The following is a 14,353-nucleotide window of genomic DNA, read 5'->3' as shown; positions in this document are numbered from 1 at the left end:
GTGGTCAAGAAGGCATATGGTGTACTGGCCTTCATTAATCGAGGGATTGAGTTTAGGAGTCGGGAGGTAATGCTGCAACTTTATAAGACCCTGGTCAGACCCCACTTGGAGTACTGTGCGCAGTTCTGGTCACCTCATTACAAGGAGGATGTGGAAGCTATTGAGAGGGTGCAGAGGAGATTTACAAGGATGTTGCCTGGATTGGGAGGCATGCCTTATGAAGATAGGTTGAGGGAGCTGGGACTCTTCTCCCTGGAAAGACGAAGGTTGAGAGGCGAGCTCATAGAGGTTTATAAGATGTTGAGAGGAATAGATAGGGTGGATTCTCAGAGGCTATTTCCCAGGGCTGAAATGGTTGCTACAAGAGGACACAGATTTAAGGCGCAGGGAAGCAAGTACAGAGGTGATGTTAGGGGTAAGTTTTTCACTCAGAGGGTGGTGAGTGAATGGAATCAGCTGCCATAGGTGGTGGTGGAGGCGAACTCACTGGGGTCTTTTAAAAGACTTCTGGATGAGTATATGGGATCTAATGGGATTGGGGGTTATAGATAGGTCTATGGCTTAGTTGGTATGGAAGTGATCGGCGCAACTTGAGGGCCGAAGGGCCTGTTTGTGCTGTAGTGTTCTATGTTCTATACTTAAGATATCAGTAACATCGGTGTTGAGCCAGGACATGACAATCATGGGATGTTTGGAGGGGGTTTGAAGGGACAACTCTACTTGAAAAAAGTGGAAGTTCCAAGAAAACTCAGTGCAAAGGAATCTTTGACATGGTACTCAGTACTCTGGGTCAACAGTCTGACTTTTAAAGAATTTTCAAAACCACTAAAGATCTGGCAGAAAAATAAACTTCAGAACCCAAGCTGCCACTTACCTCTCCCCAGACCAACTTTTAATTTGCTAAAAAGGTGGCAACTGGAACATAATAACACACCAGAGAGTTAGCTTGCAATGGTTTATACTCACCCTGATTGTAAATGTCCTGCCTCCAACCCTGTCCCGGGCCTCCAGAACAACCACCTTCTGCCCAGAATCTTTTAGCAATTTGGCCGCTGAAAGACCTAAGGGATGAAAAACAAAGTGGAGACTTTCAAACAGTAACCATGGCGATTTCACAAAATATTCCAAAGTTGGGGGAAAGAAGAACAGTAATTATTTAAACTTGTAAAAACATCAGGACGTTTTCACTTCCATTCATCAGCCAAGATGGCAGTGTCCAGCCTGATAGAACTCAAGCATAGCTAACAAGTGCAGCAATGGTCCAACTCAGATACCAGCTCCATTAATACTTATAGATCTGAGATCAATAGATTTTTGTTAGCCAAGCATATTAAAGGAATATAGAGCCAAGAATGGTAACGGAAGTTAGGTTACAGCTCAGTCATGATTGGCAGGGTATGAACAAATGGCTGAATGACGCATCATCCACATAGTGAGTAGACTGGAAATGGCAAGGAAATTTACCCCCACAACACCAAAACAGATTGGGCCTGCATCCTACTGCTGTATCATTGCTGCTTAACTAATGAGTTCTGGTAAATCTGCATCACCATACACCGAGCGTAACAGATAGAAGATACAGGAAAACAAAGCATAACTTCTTTGGTTCATTCTTTCAGCATCTCAGAAACTGAGGCACACAATTTGCTTTCTTTATTTTGAGCAAAAAGTCTATATGTGCATCCAAATCTCCACAGATTGAGGTGCAACTCTTTTCACATGAGATGACTCAATCTGAACCTGGTTTCCACGAGCACATTTTTCTTATGTACATATCCCACACACGATGTCAATGAATTGTCTAATACTTAAGGTGAGGGGAGGAAAGTTCAAAGGAGATGTCAGGGGCAAGTTGTTTTTTTTTTACACACAGAGAGTGGTAGGTATCTGGAACTGCCAGGAGTGGTGGTGGAGGCAGATACAATAGGGACTATGAAAATGGCTGAGCGAGTTTATATAGAGAGATAGAAAACAAAGAACAAAGAACAAGAAAATTACAGCACTGGATCAGGCCCTTCAGCCCTCCAAACCTGCACCGACCACGCTGCCTGACTCAACCAAAACTCTCTACGCTTCTGGGGACCATATCCCTCTATTCCCATCTCATTCATGTACTTGCCAAAACACCTCTTAGAACTCACAACCATATCCGCTTCCACTACCTCCCCCACCGAGTTCCAGACACCCACTACTCTCTGTGTAAAAAATCTGCCTCATACATCTCTGAAAACTTGCCCCTCGCACATTAAACCTATGCCCCCTAGTAATTGACTCCTCCACCCTGGGAAAAAGCCTCTGACTATCCACTCTGTCCGTGCCTCTCATAATCTTGTAGACTTCTATCAGGTCTCCCCTCAACCTCCGTTGCTCCAGTGAGAACAAACCAAGTTTCTCCAACCTCTCCTCATAGCGAATGCCCTCCATATCAGGCAACATCCTGGCAAATTTTTTCTGTACCCTCTCTAAAGCCTCTACATTCTTCTGGTAGTCTGGCGACCAGAATTGAACACTATATTCCAAGTGCGGCCTAAGGTTCTATAAAGCTGCAACATGACTTGCCAATTTTTAAACTCAATACCCTGGCCAATGAAGGCAAGCATGCCATATGCCTTCTTGACTACCTTCTCGACCTGCATTGCCACTTTCAGTACCTGTTCACCCAATTCCCTTTGCCTATCAATAACTCCTACAGGTTCAGCCATTTACTGTATATTTCCTATCTGTATAAGGCCTTCCAAAATGCATTACCTCACATTTGTCCAGATTAAACTCCATCTGCCATCTCTCCACCCAAGTCTCCCAACTGATCTATATCCTGCTGTATTCTCTGATGGTCCTCATCACTATCCGCAAATCCACCAATCTTTGTGTCATCCACAAACTTACTAATCAATCCAGTTATATTTTCCTCCAAATCATTTATATATATTACAACAGCAAAGATCCCAGCACTAATCCCTGGGAAACACCACTTGTAAGAAGTCAACCCCAGTCCAACGCTGGCATCTCCACATGAGCACCACTTGTCACAGCCCTCCATTCAGAAATGCACCCTTCCACTGCCACACTCTGTCTTCTTTGACCGAGCCTGTTTTGTATCCACTTTTCCAGCTCACCTCTGATCCCATGCGACTTCAGCTTCTGCACCAGTCTGTCATGAGGGTCCTTGTCAAAGGCTTTATAAAGTCCATGTAGACAACATCCACTGTCCTACCCTCAATCATCTTCATCACTTCCTCGAAAAACTCGATCACATTTGTGAGAAATGACCTCCCCGTCACAAAACCATGTTGCCTCTCACTAATACGTCCACTTATTTCCAAGTGGAAATAAATCCTGTCTTGAAGAATCCTCTCCAATAATTTCCCTACCACTGATGTAAGGCTCACTGGCCTGTAGTTACCTGATTATTCTTGCTACCCTTCTTAAACAAAGGAACAACATTGGTTATTCTCCAATCCTCTGGGACCTCCCCTGTAGCCAGTGAGGAGACAAAGATTTTTCTCAAGGCCCCAGCAATTTCCTCTCTTGCTTTTCTCAGTATTCTGGAGTATATCCCATCAGGCCTTGGAGACTTGTCTAGCTTGATGCTTCTCAAGAACCCAAACATGACTCAAACTATCTACACATCCTTTCCCATGCTCATCATCCACCAAGTCTTTCTCTTTGGTGAATACTGACGCAAAGCACTTGTTTCATATCTCACCCATTTCCTCTGGCTCCACATATAGATTTCCTCCCTTGCCCTCTCCCTGGCTACTCTTTTGCTGTTCATGTATAGTGTAAAAAGCCTTGGGATTTTCCTTAATCCTGCTGGCCAATGCTTTTTCATGACCCCTTTTAGCTCTTCTTACTCCTTGCTTAAGTTGTTTCCATGCTTGCTTTGTGCATTCCCAGCCTCCTAGCTTTGACAAATGCTTCCTTTTTCTCTTTGACTCAGCTCACAATATCTCTCGTTATCCAAGGTTCCCAAAACTTTCATCCTTACAGGAACGTGCCAGTCCTGAATCCCTATCAACTTACATTTGAAAGCCACTTGAAAGAGGTTTAAGGAGGACAGGAGGACAAGAGATAATGTAGAAACAAAAAGGAAGATTGTATGATGGAATAACTGAATGCTGCATCACTGGATAATTAAATGTTGTATGACCAGTCTGAACTTGCCTTGACCATCTTGGAGAGGCGATTGAGTAACTTCCAGTAATGTGTAGAAGGCAAGTTTTAACAACAGCTTTTAATACTTCCATCCACACAATATAAATATTACTCGTACGTAGCTTCCTGCTTTCCATTCTCAAATTCACTTCTTCTTCACCTTGACTTTGATACAGATACATCTGAAAAACGGAGAATGCTTGTTCGCTCTCAAAACACCTGGCATTTTCTGCTGCTGGATAATAGATAACTTTCTTTCAGAAATCCCAACGCTGTTGCTGAGTTTCCTTCCCTCCTTATTAAGAGGAGTATCATTCAAAAACTTCCCTGCATTGTGAATGAGAGCCTCGAAGAAAACTGCAGCCCCTTAGTGTCCATACATTGTCACTAACCCCACAACTGCAGGAGAATCTAACCCTTCGCTTTTATAGCTCAATCTTCTCTGTAGATAATATATTCTTATTGCTAATGACCATTCTGTGATAACCAATATTTTCTACTCATTGAGAAAATTTAATCAGTTTGAAATTAAATATTTGCCACATGTATCACAGCATCATATGAGCTCTTCGTGCCTAATCCAATTTTGTTCATCTTAACTTAAAATCGAAGGATATTTCATTCCGTTGTGTGCTAACCTTCTCCAAGATGGATTATTTATAATCAAACTACAGAAGGTTAGTATTTCTATCACAAACCAGATTTCGAACACCCAACCAAGAGTACCAATGCTGCAGGTCTATGTAACCTCCTGGGCAAACTGCTGCAGTAACAATTGATTTGTGCTGTCAGTATTATTCCATGATCAATGGCACAATGCAAATAATTATAGTTAATTGGCTTAGACTGATACAACAAAATTTCCTAACAAAATACAGTAAATGTACAATATCTCCTGTGGTGCCTATTGCCTTGAGCTCTTTCGCTTAAATTGCAATTGCTTCAGCAAATGTTTTGAGTTATTTCCACAGCCAGAAATTGCAATGAACTTTAATCTTTCTCCATATTGATTAATGATTGATACCAAGGCTTGATTGAAGGAACACAAATTTAAAAAGTGGAAAAAAATAAAGCCATATTATCACTAACCTATTTTGCCATGATTATTAAACAATGGTAACCCTTTTCCCCTGGCTATTCAATCTCCTTTCACTATACACAAAGGTCCTTTGGTTTTTCTCTCACTGAGGTAGAAACTGCAGGGATCTTGGACTGATTGAATTGCTCTTTGAAAGGGCCAGTACAAATCTGATAGGTTAAATGGCCTCCTCGTGTGAAGTATTGTTCTATTCTATCACGACTGTTTTTCCAAACCTAACTTAATATAGAGATAGTTCAGCTTTGTGGTTTGCTTTTTTTCAAAATTCAGTTTAGTGCAGAGTTTTGCAGCAACTTGCATCTCATTTTTGCATCTTTATATTATCTTGGTTTCCTTCCAACTTTCACTAATTGCCTTTGACTCTCGTGGACAATCCAAGCATATGTAAGTAGCAAGCATATAACCAGAGTCAAGAAATACCATGATCACCCTTCCGGGGCTTAAACAATGCCTCACTATCTGGACCATTCTGAAAGAGTCCTGCAGTACTCAGTAGAATGCATCCGATGATACGTTGTGGACTGCAGCATTTTGCACAACTTTGCCATCATGACGGCTAGGTCCTTGTCAATGTATGTGGAGCAGTTGAGGAGTGGGAGAAGAAAGAAGCAGACAACACATTCCTTTTTTCTGTCGAGTTGTTTGTGTTTGGCTTATCTGAGTGCCATATAAATGAATGCAATCCCGTTCCACATCTTATTCTCCCCCTGTTATGGGCCATCACAGTGACCACAAGGCTGAAATAAAAGCCACCATCGAATAAATGCTCCCAACCAAATTCATCAATCATAATCCATTCACAAATCAACTTAACCATTTGCATTGTGTCCAGTGTCCATCCTGCATATGCCTTTGCCTGAGCTAATGCTACCCCAGTGGCTGCAGCATGGTTGATGGAACATTGCAGGTCTTAGAACTTGGGCTTTAGAAAACCCAAATTTCAGACTGCGCAACCTGAGTGGCAGGGGTCTACACAGGCGCTGGTCCAGCAAATTGTCTCTGTCCTCTGTGTCCATGATGGCTAATTTTGGAAAGCACATGACAGTCCTTCACTGATGGGATACTATATACTGTGCCTGCATTCCCAAATTTCACATTCCTGAGTGTTAATGCTGGAATGCAGTGATTGTAATGTTAAGCTAGTGAATTCTACCTTTCCCTGTTACTGGGTGGCAAAAGGTATGGGTTCCAATGGCTAGCTTCACAAGGAGGTCTTCCTCCTTTCTCTCAGCTCAGGCTTCAGTTTACTCTTGTGGCACCAACAAGTTGGACAGCACTCCAGAAAGGGCTCTTTAGTCCAGCAATGCACTCCTCCCAAACTGCCTTAGAACCTGTTTCTAATTTTGATCGATGCAGTGCTCTGGTGAGTGGGCAATGTATGTTGCGCTCACTCAAAGTCACAAGCAAAGTAAGATCCAATCACTGCATGCTGCTCTTTCTTAAATGTGATTCAGGCCGACATGATTTCCTGCTGGTGTGGCATTTGGGAGTGTTAATTTTGAAATGCCGTGATTGTGATGTTAAGCCAGTGGATTCTACCCTTCCCCGTTGCTGTAAGCCAAAAGGCATGGCTTCCAATAGCCAGCTTCTCATGGTGGTCTACCTCCTTTTTCTCAGCTTAGAATCCAGCTGACTGGTAGTTTGAGCATTCCATTGGATGTCTAAAGGATTCCCAGTATGGTTCTGGTTAATGATAGTTCTGCTTTACAGTACAGTGATTCCTGCAGTAGATGATATAAAGGTGTCCTACATGGGTTCCATGGATCAAATCCTTGAGGTGCTTCACCCTGAGATTAGCAGCTCTCTTACCCATCACAAAGCTGATAGCATCCATTGCATGGAATTTCCGTGGCTCTTCTTGAGTACCATGCTATGACGTCTGTTGCTCAGTTTCACTTGTTGTTTTTCTTAGCCTCTATGTAGCTGGGCTGCATGGCATTTGGAGTAGAGAAACCGACGTTTACATCATTTTATATTAGCTGTAGTTCTCAGTGAAGTTTATCCAACTCCTTTCTTTCCTTCGGTCTTATTTCTTCTGTTGTGGCTTGTCTTACTTTTTGACTGATTACAGCTTTATCGTTTGTTCGTAGTTCATTACTAAAGCTTCAAGGAACTTCGCATTATAATACAAAAGGATGGGTTGCACCTGAGTCTTGCTTGCTTTCAACTCTTCATTTAGTCATTTAGGGTCTTCCATTTCCCTTTTCCTGGGATCTTCCATTGCCCTCCCTGTGGTTTCTCAGTAGCTCCCTCTCAGGGGACTCAGACTACTTCTTCTGAGCTCCAGCTTTGCCTCTTTCTTGAGGTCTTAATTTCCCCCTTTAAAGGTTTTCAGTTGCTTGTGGGCCTCCGTTTCCGAGTTACCCTCTATATGAGGTCTTCTTCAATTTTCCTGTCCTTTGTCCTTGGTTCCTTCATGTGGTTGTTCCCTTAAATGTTGTACAACTTTAAATGCATTATCACTTTAAGACTGTCATTTATTTTATGGCTCACGGCTGCCCTTTTTCTCTGTCTGTCTGTGCTTTTCCCATGCTTCATGCTTTGGTGGGAACTACAGCTCCTTTTTCTTGGACCCTTCTTTTTGAGACTGTTAACTTGTCTTTTTGTTGTCTGAAGACTTTGATTTCTGCAGTATTCTCATTTTTCCTGGCTGGCTGGAGAGTCTGTTCCCCCCACCCCCCAACCCCCGAATGTGCCATTCAGTTTGTTAACTTCACTCAGAGATTGATGCTGTCCTTTCAGAACCATAATATATACTTTTAAAGTTTTAACTTCGTCTTTATTTAAAAAAATACAGATGGAGGACTTCTCCTCATCTGAAAACCTTCAGACTTCACTGCCTGTGGTCCCTCAGTGTGGGGATGGTTCCTCCAGTAGGCTCTCTTTAGATCGGGAGATCTGCAATCTCAACTTTTCACTCTGCCACACTACTGGGCCAAATTTTGCTGTTCCCTGGCATGTTGGCCCTGATTTTACAAGCATGCTTCAGAAGTGATCTTGCGCCTCGGGCGAGCATGCCAGTAAAATTTCTGCCTTTGTCTCTTTTCGTGTCTGTATTTATTTAACTGCAGCCAATATCTGCCTCCTTTCCAGGTTTTTCTTTCCAAGTCTGAAACACAGCTTTCTTCTAGCTGGGTATATCTTTTATTTCAAATACACCCGCCCTTGTATCTCTTTCTCAGGTTTCACTTTCCTTGCTCCTGAAGGCTAATCTCTCTTCATTTTAATTTTCTATCTCTTTCCAATCCTCTTGACTCGTTGGCTGCACTGGATTCGTCACTTCTTCTGCCTCTTGGGGTCTGGCGCTATCTGAACAACTCTCTGAATCTGTTCACCCATAAACCGGCAGCCGGATTAGAACTCCACTTTTCCAAGCTTCAGCCAAACCACAGGTAGTCTGTGCCATCACAATTTATTCACCTCGTCGCCAATATGCTATGTTGTGGCATTCCAGGCGTCATCAAGAGATTTCAGACTTTGTTAGGTACAAGAAGGTATTTATTGATAAGAGAAACAAGGTACAGGAATTGCAGCTCTAGGTTGCCTTGGAGATGTGTTCCCAGATTTTATAACGTTAACTACATGGCTGCCAGATGTATCCTGCCCCAGAGAGGACTTCACCCTCTGCAGTATCACTCAGTCTAAATTCCTACTGGTCCCTCGAGTCAGATGACCCAATTCTACCATACTGTCTTAAAGAGACAGGCATCACATGCACCACAAGAGTGCTTTTTCCCTGAGGCACCCTTGCAGTCCCTGACTTACATTAACCATGTGCATCGCTGTCAGCTGAGCTGCCGAGGTTGTAGAACTAGCTCAGAGTCAGCCAATTAGGAGGCCGTCTTCAGGATTGACTAGAATATGGCAAACCCTTGCCAGAATCAAAAAGAAAAATTACATTTATCGAGCACCTCCAGAAACAGTGAGCTCCAAAACAGCCACTTAGGAGGTGGTCTTCATGATGGTAAAACATGATTAATCATTGAGGTCATAGGAGACACTATGGTCAGAACTTTACTGACCCCACCCAGCAAGGGACTCACAGCGGGTGAAGGCAGATTATGGAAAGGTCCGTTAGGCCTCACGTGTCCCGCCCGAGGTTATGTAAATGTCAAGCTTCATTTGATTCACAAATAAAGATTTGCTTTTAAATAGCATTTTCCATAGCATCAGGATGTTCCAAAGCACTTGGCAGCCAAACAACCAGTAAAGAACGATATTAAAACGGGTGGTCATTGCTATTATATAGGAAATACGGCAATCAATTTGTGGGAACCAAGTTCCCACAAACAACAATGAAAAATGAATAGATAAATGCGTTTTTTTTTCTGGTGGTTGATTGAGAGATAAGTATATGTCAGGATATCAGGGAAAAGCTCCCCTGCTCTTCTTGGATATGTAATGCCTTGGGATCTTCTATGCACAGCTGAGGGAGTAGGTTGGCTCTCAATTTAACATTTCATCCGACAAAGGACACCTCCAATTAGGCAGCAACTCCCTCACTACTACGCTGGAATGCCAGCTTTTACAGCAGGCTCAACTCTTTGGAGCAGAATTTGATTCCAGACTAAAAGTGTCCATAAACTTTCTTTTAAATGATCCAGACCCTCATTCAAAAAAAAATTACTAAAACTATGACAAAGCTATAAATCTTGATTAATCCTAAAGTAGCCACTTAATCCCACATTATAGAAACAAAGCCCACTAAGGCCAGTCTGCAGCTCACAAGGTTCAACTCCAAACTTTGACACTTATGAAGTTAATGTCACTGTTTGCTTAAAGCTCCTGCAAACTGACAAAATTCACCATGTAAGTTATTAATAGCTTGGACAGAAATCTTCCTAACTTAGTATCGAATAGGTTTAATTTTCATTTGTTTAGACAAAAATTCAAAATTGACAGATCTTATGAATCAGGTGTAACAATCAGGCAAGGATAAAATAACAAATGACAGTCATCATGATTTGGAAACTGCTGTAAAAGAGCAGCTCAGGAACAAGACGCAAGTTTTTTTTCATTCATGGGACATGGTTGTCGCTGGCTGGCCAGCATTTATTGCCCATCCCTAGTAGCCCAAGGACAGTTGAGAGTCAATCACATTGCTATGGCTTTGGAGTCACGTGCAAGCCAGACCAAGGACAGCAGGTTCATTTTCCTAAAGGACATTAGTAAGCCAGATTATGGTTATTTCCAAACACTCAACAATGGTTTCATGGTCATCAGTAGACTCTTAATGCCAGATTTTGTTTTATTCAATTCAAATTCCACCATCCGCCGTGACAGGTTTCAAACCCAGGTTGCCAGAACATGAGCTGAGTTTCTGGATTAATAGTCTAGCGATAATACCACTAGGCCATCGCTCCTGTGGTTTTTGCATACCTCGTGGTTCTCAGATTGTCTTTCAGGAGGCGTAAGTTCCTATCTGTGGTAGGATTCCCAGTTGCCAACCCTGTTACTCTGTTCAAGATTCTGCCGAAACCCTGGGCGGCAGTGCTTACAATCTGAGAGAAAGGTAATCCGTGAACAACTGCGCCACTTTTGATGATTCCCTGAGGTCAGGGCCAAAAGAGTGGGTCCCCACCCAGCCTGTGATGCTTGGTCCTCCCCTGTACTATCTTACCAGAGACAACCGATACATGGCTACCTCCAGGAGTCTGGCCAACCTGATGGACGGAACAGGCAGAACTTGCAGCTCCATTAGGAGAGGTGGTGGACCACTGGGGCCACGAGGGGAACGTGAGGGTTCCTCTCAAGGTGAAGGCACACTTGGGGGACATATGCAATTAATCAAATTACTTATAACCACAAGCTGCCAATCCATCATTGTGGAGGATATTCACAACACAGAATGGTCTGTGTCCACAGCTGTAACCCTGTACTGGAAGCAGCAGAGGGGATAAATGAAGCAGACAGCTACAGATATCACTGACCGCCTGCTGCTGCCTGTGATGACCTACCTGGCACTGTCTGAAGTGGTGACCAGTCCACCGTCAGTAAAAACCTGGGAGCAGGACAAGGGCAGCAAGGAGAGCCAGGGCGAGAATCCCATCCTTTCACTTGTTATTTTCTTTAGAAATATACCTGGTGATCTAATGCTTTTGGTGCCCAAGAATTTGTAACCTCGCCCTGGATCAGGGTTTGCACAACTTATTAATGATACAGCATGGTCAAACATAATGGTATTTGAAAGGAAACCTTCAAGAAAAAGCAAGTGGTTGGTTAAATGTGATTTTCACAAGGGAAATAATGATGCATCACCTGACTGCAAACTGAAAAATGATAATGACATGACAAACTGCAGTTCATGGCACGGTTTTATGTACTGCAGGATGTAACACAGCAGCTATTAGATCAGGTATGTCTCTTGGACAGACAATAAACCTTGGTGCCTATAGTTGTTTCCATGGTTACCAATTACTATGTAACAGGCTGCAGATAGGTAACATTGCAATAGAAGCTCTCCCAGGCTGTTGGGAGTTCACAGAATGTGCCGTCATTTTCAGAGTAACAAGCTTGTTCCTTTTCTTTCAAATTTCTCCAACATAAGTGACAAATTTGAAAGCACAGCAGCATTGAGTGTAGTAGTCTCGACATTTTGCTTTGTTATCGATACCTTTTGTCTCGGACTGAGAGATTGAAAAGCAGTTTCAATAATCCAGCGACCGACAGCCTGAGGGAGGCTGAATCTTTTACATTTGTAGCTACCGAGAACTTGCTTCCGTTATGTAAAGTCCCGAAGTGCACGTCAAAAATTGAGCAATAGCATTCCTCCTGATTCAGTTCCAGATTTGTGCAATGCTCTTCACAAAGCTAAAAGCAAAGAAGGGCCGATTTTTCTCAACTTTGCCCCACGAATGTCTAATTCCAACAATCACAAACACAATCAGGGGCGCAGACCCGTTTCATTCATACTTCTCCCATAGGGAGGGTAATGGGCCGGGGAGGAGGGTGGGTGGGCCGGCGGGGGGAATGCTTGCCCACCTTCCAGCCTTAGTTCACTGGAAATATATGTTTACTGGATGCCCAGAGAAACCTGGCATTGGGGTCAGGAAGAGTCCCAAGAAGCCCAGGGTACTGTACACTAGTCTTTTACACCAGAGTGACCTTACCCAAGCACATTGCAAGTGGCAAACATGAACAGCCCAAGGACCACCTAAAATCAGTCTGAGAGCCAGACTTTATTAATTCAATGGAACTCCCATCAGCTCTCACAAACCCTAAGACTCATTTCCTCCAAGTTAGGCAAATTGCCTTGCCACCAATGAGCCTAACTCCTGAGGGTAACAGGGTGGGGTGGGAGTGACTGAATACAGACCATCAACCATCATCAGTAATAAGGGTTGCAACAACAGTAAAAAGTAAAAGGCTGAAGGAATCAGTGCCACTCCTCCTGACACCATGTTGAAGAAGCCTTAACCCCTTTGCTGGTCATCTCCCTGAAACACTTTAAGGGTGGTTAATCGGGCTGCATGAATACCAAGGACTCCAGAAGAGTTTCAGACAGATTTATGGACGACACTGATCTTCCATGATAGTACAGTGGTTAGCACGGCTGCCTCACAGTCCAGAGACCTGGGTTCGAATCCTGGCTTGGGTCACTGTCTGTATGGAGTCAGCACATTCTCCCCATGTCTGCGTGCTTCCCCTCCGGGTGCTCCAGTTTCCTCCCACAGTCCAAAAGATGTGCTGGTTTGGTGCATTGACCATGCTAAATTCTTCCTCAGTGTACCCAAACAGGCACCAGAGTGTGGCCATAGGGGATTTTCACAGTAACTTCATTACAGTCAGAATGTGAACCTGCCTGTGACACTAATAAAGAAATGTTAAAAATTAAACTAAAACATTTTAAAAAACCTTTGCTACAGCACATCCCCAAGTAGCCAAGCTGAAAATCACACCAGCTTTCAGACCAGGGAATTGGCGGGCAGGCAGGTGGGCTGGGGGGGGTGGAGTTACCACACAACTCAAACCCACCCACCCCCACATTGAACACCCACTTCAGTAAATGTCAGTGTTGCAAAGTCACCCTGAATTTTACTAATTTACATGGTTTAGAAGCTAAAAAAACTCACACTGATCCTAATAATGAATTTACTTTGCAGGGGTCACTCCAGTAGCGACTCCCCACCCCTCCCCCCAGCCCCCCGTCCAATCATCTACGCCGCCAGTGGGATATCATGCCAGTTGGGAACACTGACTTCCATACCAATGTGGACATGTCAGAACTTACCTGGAAGGAGGTCTTGGAAAATCAGAAGATGGGAGTGGTGGATGCAGGAACACATGGGTGCAGAGGATGTCACATGGCTATCCGAGTTGGAGGTGGACAGCTGCATGTGGTACTGTTGGGCACCGATGGTCTGTGCTGGGGTTGGGGTTTAAAAGGGAAGGAGTTGAGTGGTGTAATGTGGAGGTCGAGAGAGATTGGGGGAGGGGATGTTTAAGGAAAGTAGGAGAAAGAGAGCGATGCTGCAGTGATCTTAGAGTAGACGAGGTGGTTTCTGCAGCAGGACGATGGGAAGGGTGGTGGTGGAATGAGGGGTACCTTTGCAACAGTTAGATGCTTTACTTGCAGCATGAATGGTTATGGGGATGGGGTAAAGGGAATCAAATGTTACACACATCGTGGCTCCTTGCCACAATCTGTAGCCTCGTAGTGGAGATCTTGAGATGCTGCTTGGGAGTTGGATCAATTGTGATGGGCAGAGATGCAGCTCATTCAGGATCAGTGTGGTACAGGAGAAGTCTATTCACCCCATCATGTCTACACTGGCTCTCCAAACGAGCATTATGACTTGCTGCCATTCTCCTGCCTTTTCCTCCATAACCCTGCATATTGTTTCTGTTCAACTATATCATCTAATGCTCTCTTAAATGTCTCAATTGAACTTATCTCCACTGCACTACCAGACAGTGCATTCCAGATCCCAACCACTCGTCACGTGAAGTTAATTCTCACTTCACAGTTGCTTATTTTTCTAATCACTTTAAGTCTGTGCCCTCTTGCTCTTGATTCTTTTATGAGTGGCAATAATTACTCCCCGTCTACTCTTTCCAGTCCCTTCATGATTTTTTAACTCCCCTATCAAATCTCCTCTT

At 43.6% G+C, this 14,353-nt stretch overlaps 1 protein-coding gene across 1 annotated transcript in view; it reads right to left on the bottom strand.

Moving 5' to 3' along the window:
- mao (monoamine oxidase) overlaps window positions 1-14,353 on the bottom strand; it is a 160,968-nt gene that overhangs the window by 108,450 nt on the left and 38,165 nt on the right. Inside the window, exon 2 of the mRNA XM_080203830.1 lies at window positions 967-1,061. Within this exon, the coding sequence (XP_080059956.1) occupies window positions 967-1,061 (95 nt within the window). The remainder of the gene's footprint in view (window positions 1-966; window positions 1,062-14,353) is intronic.

This window comes from Carcharhinus amblyrhynchos, chromosome 15 (assembly GCF_965287045.1).
Source record: "Carcharhinus amblyrhynchos chromosome 15, sCarAmb.v2.hapA, whole genome shotgun sequence".
NCBI lineage: Eukaryota > Metazoa > Chordata > Chondrichthyes > Carcharhiniformes > Carcharhinidae > Carcharhinus > Carcharhinus amblyrhynchos.
Note: the sequence above shows the minus strand (reverse complement) of the source record. Positions and strands in the feature narration are given on the sequence as shown.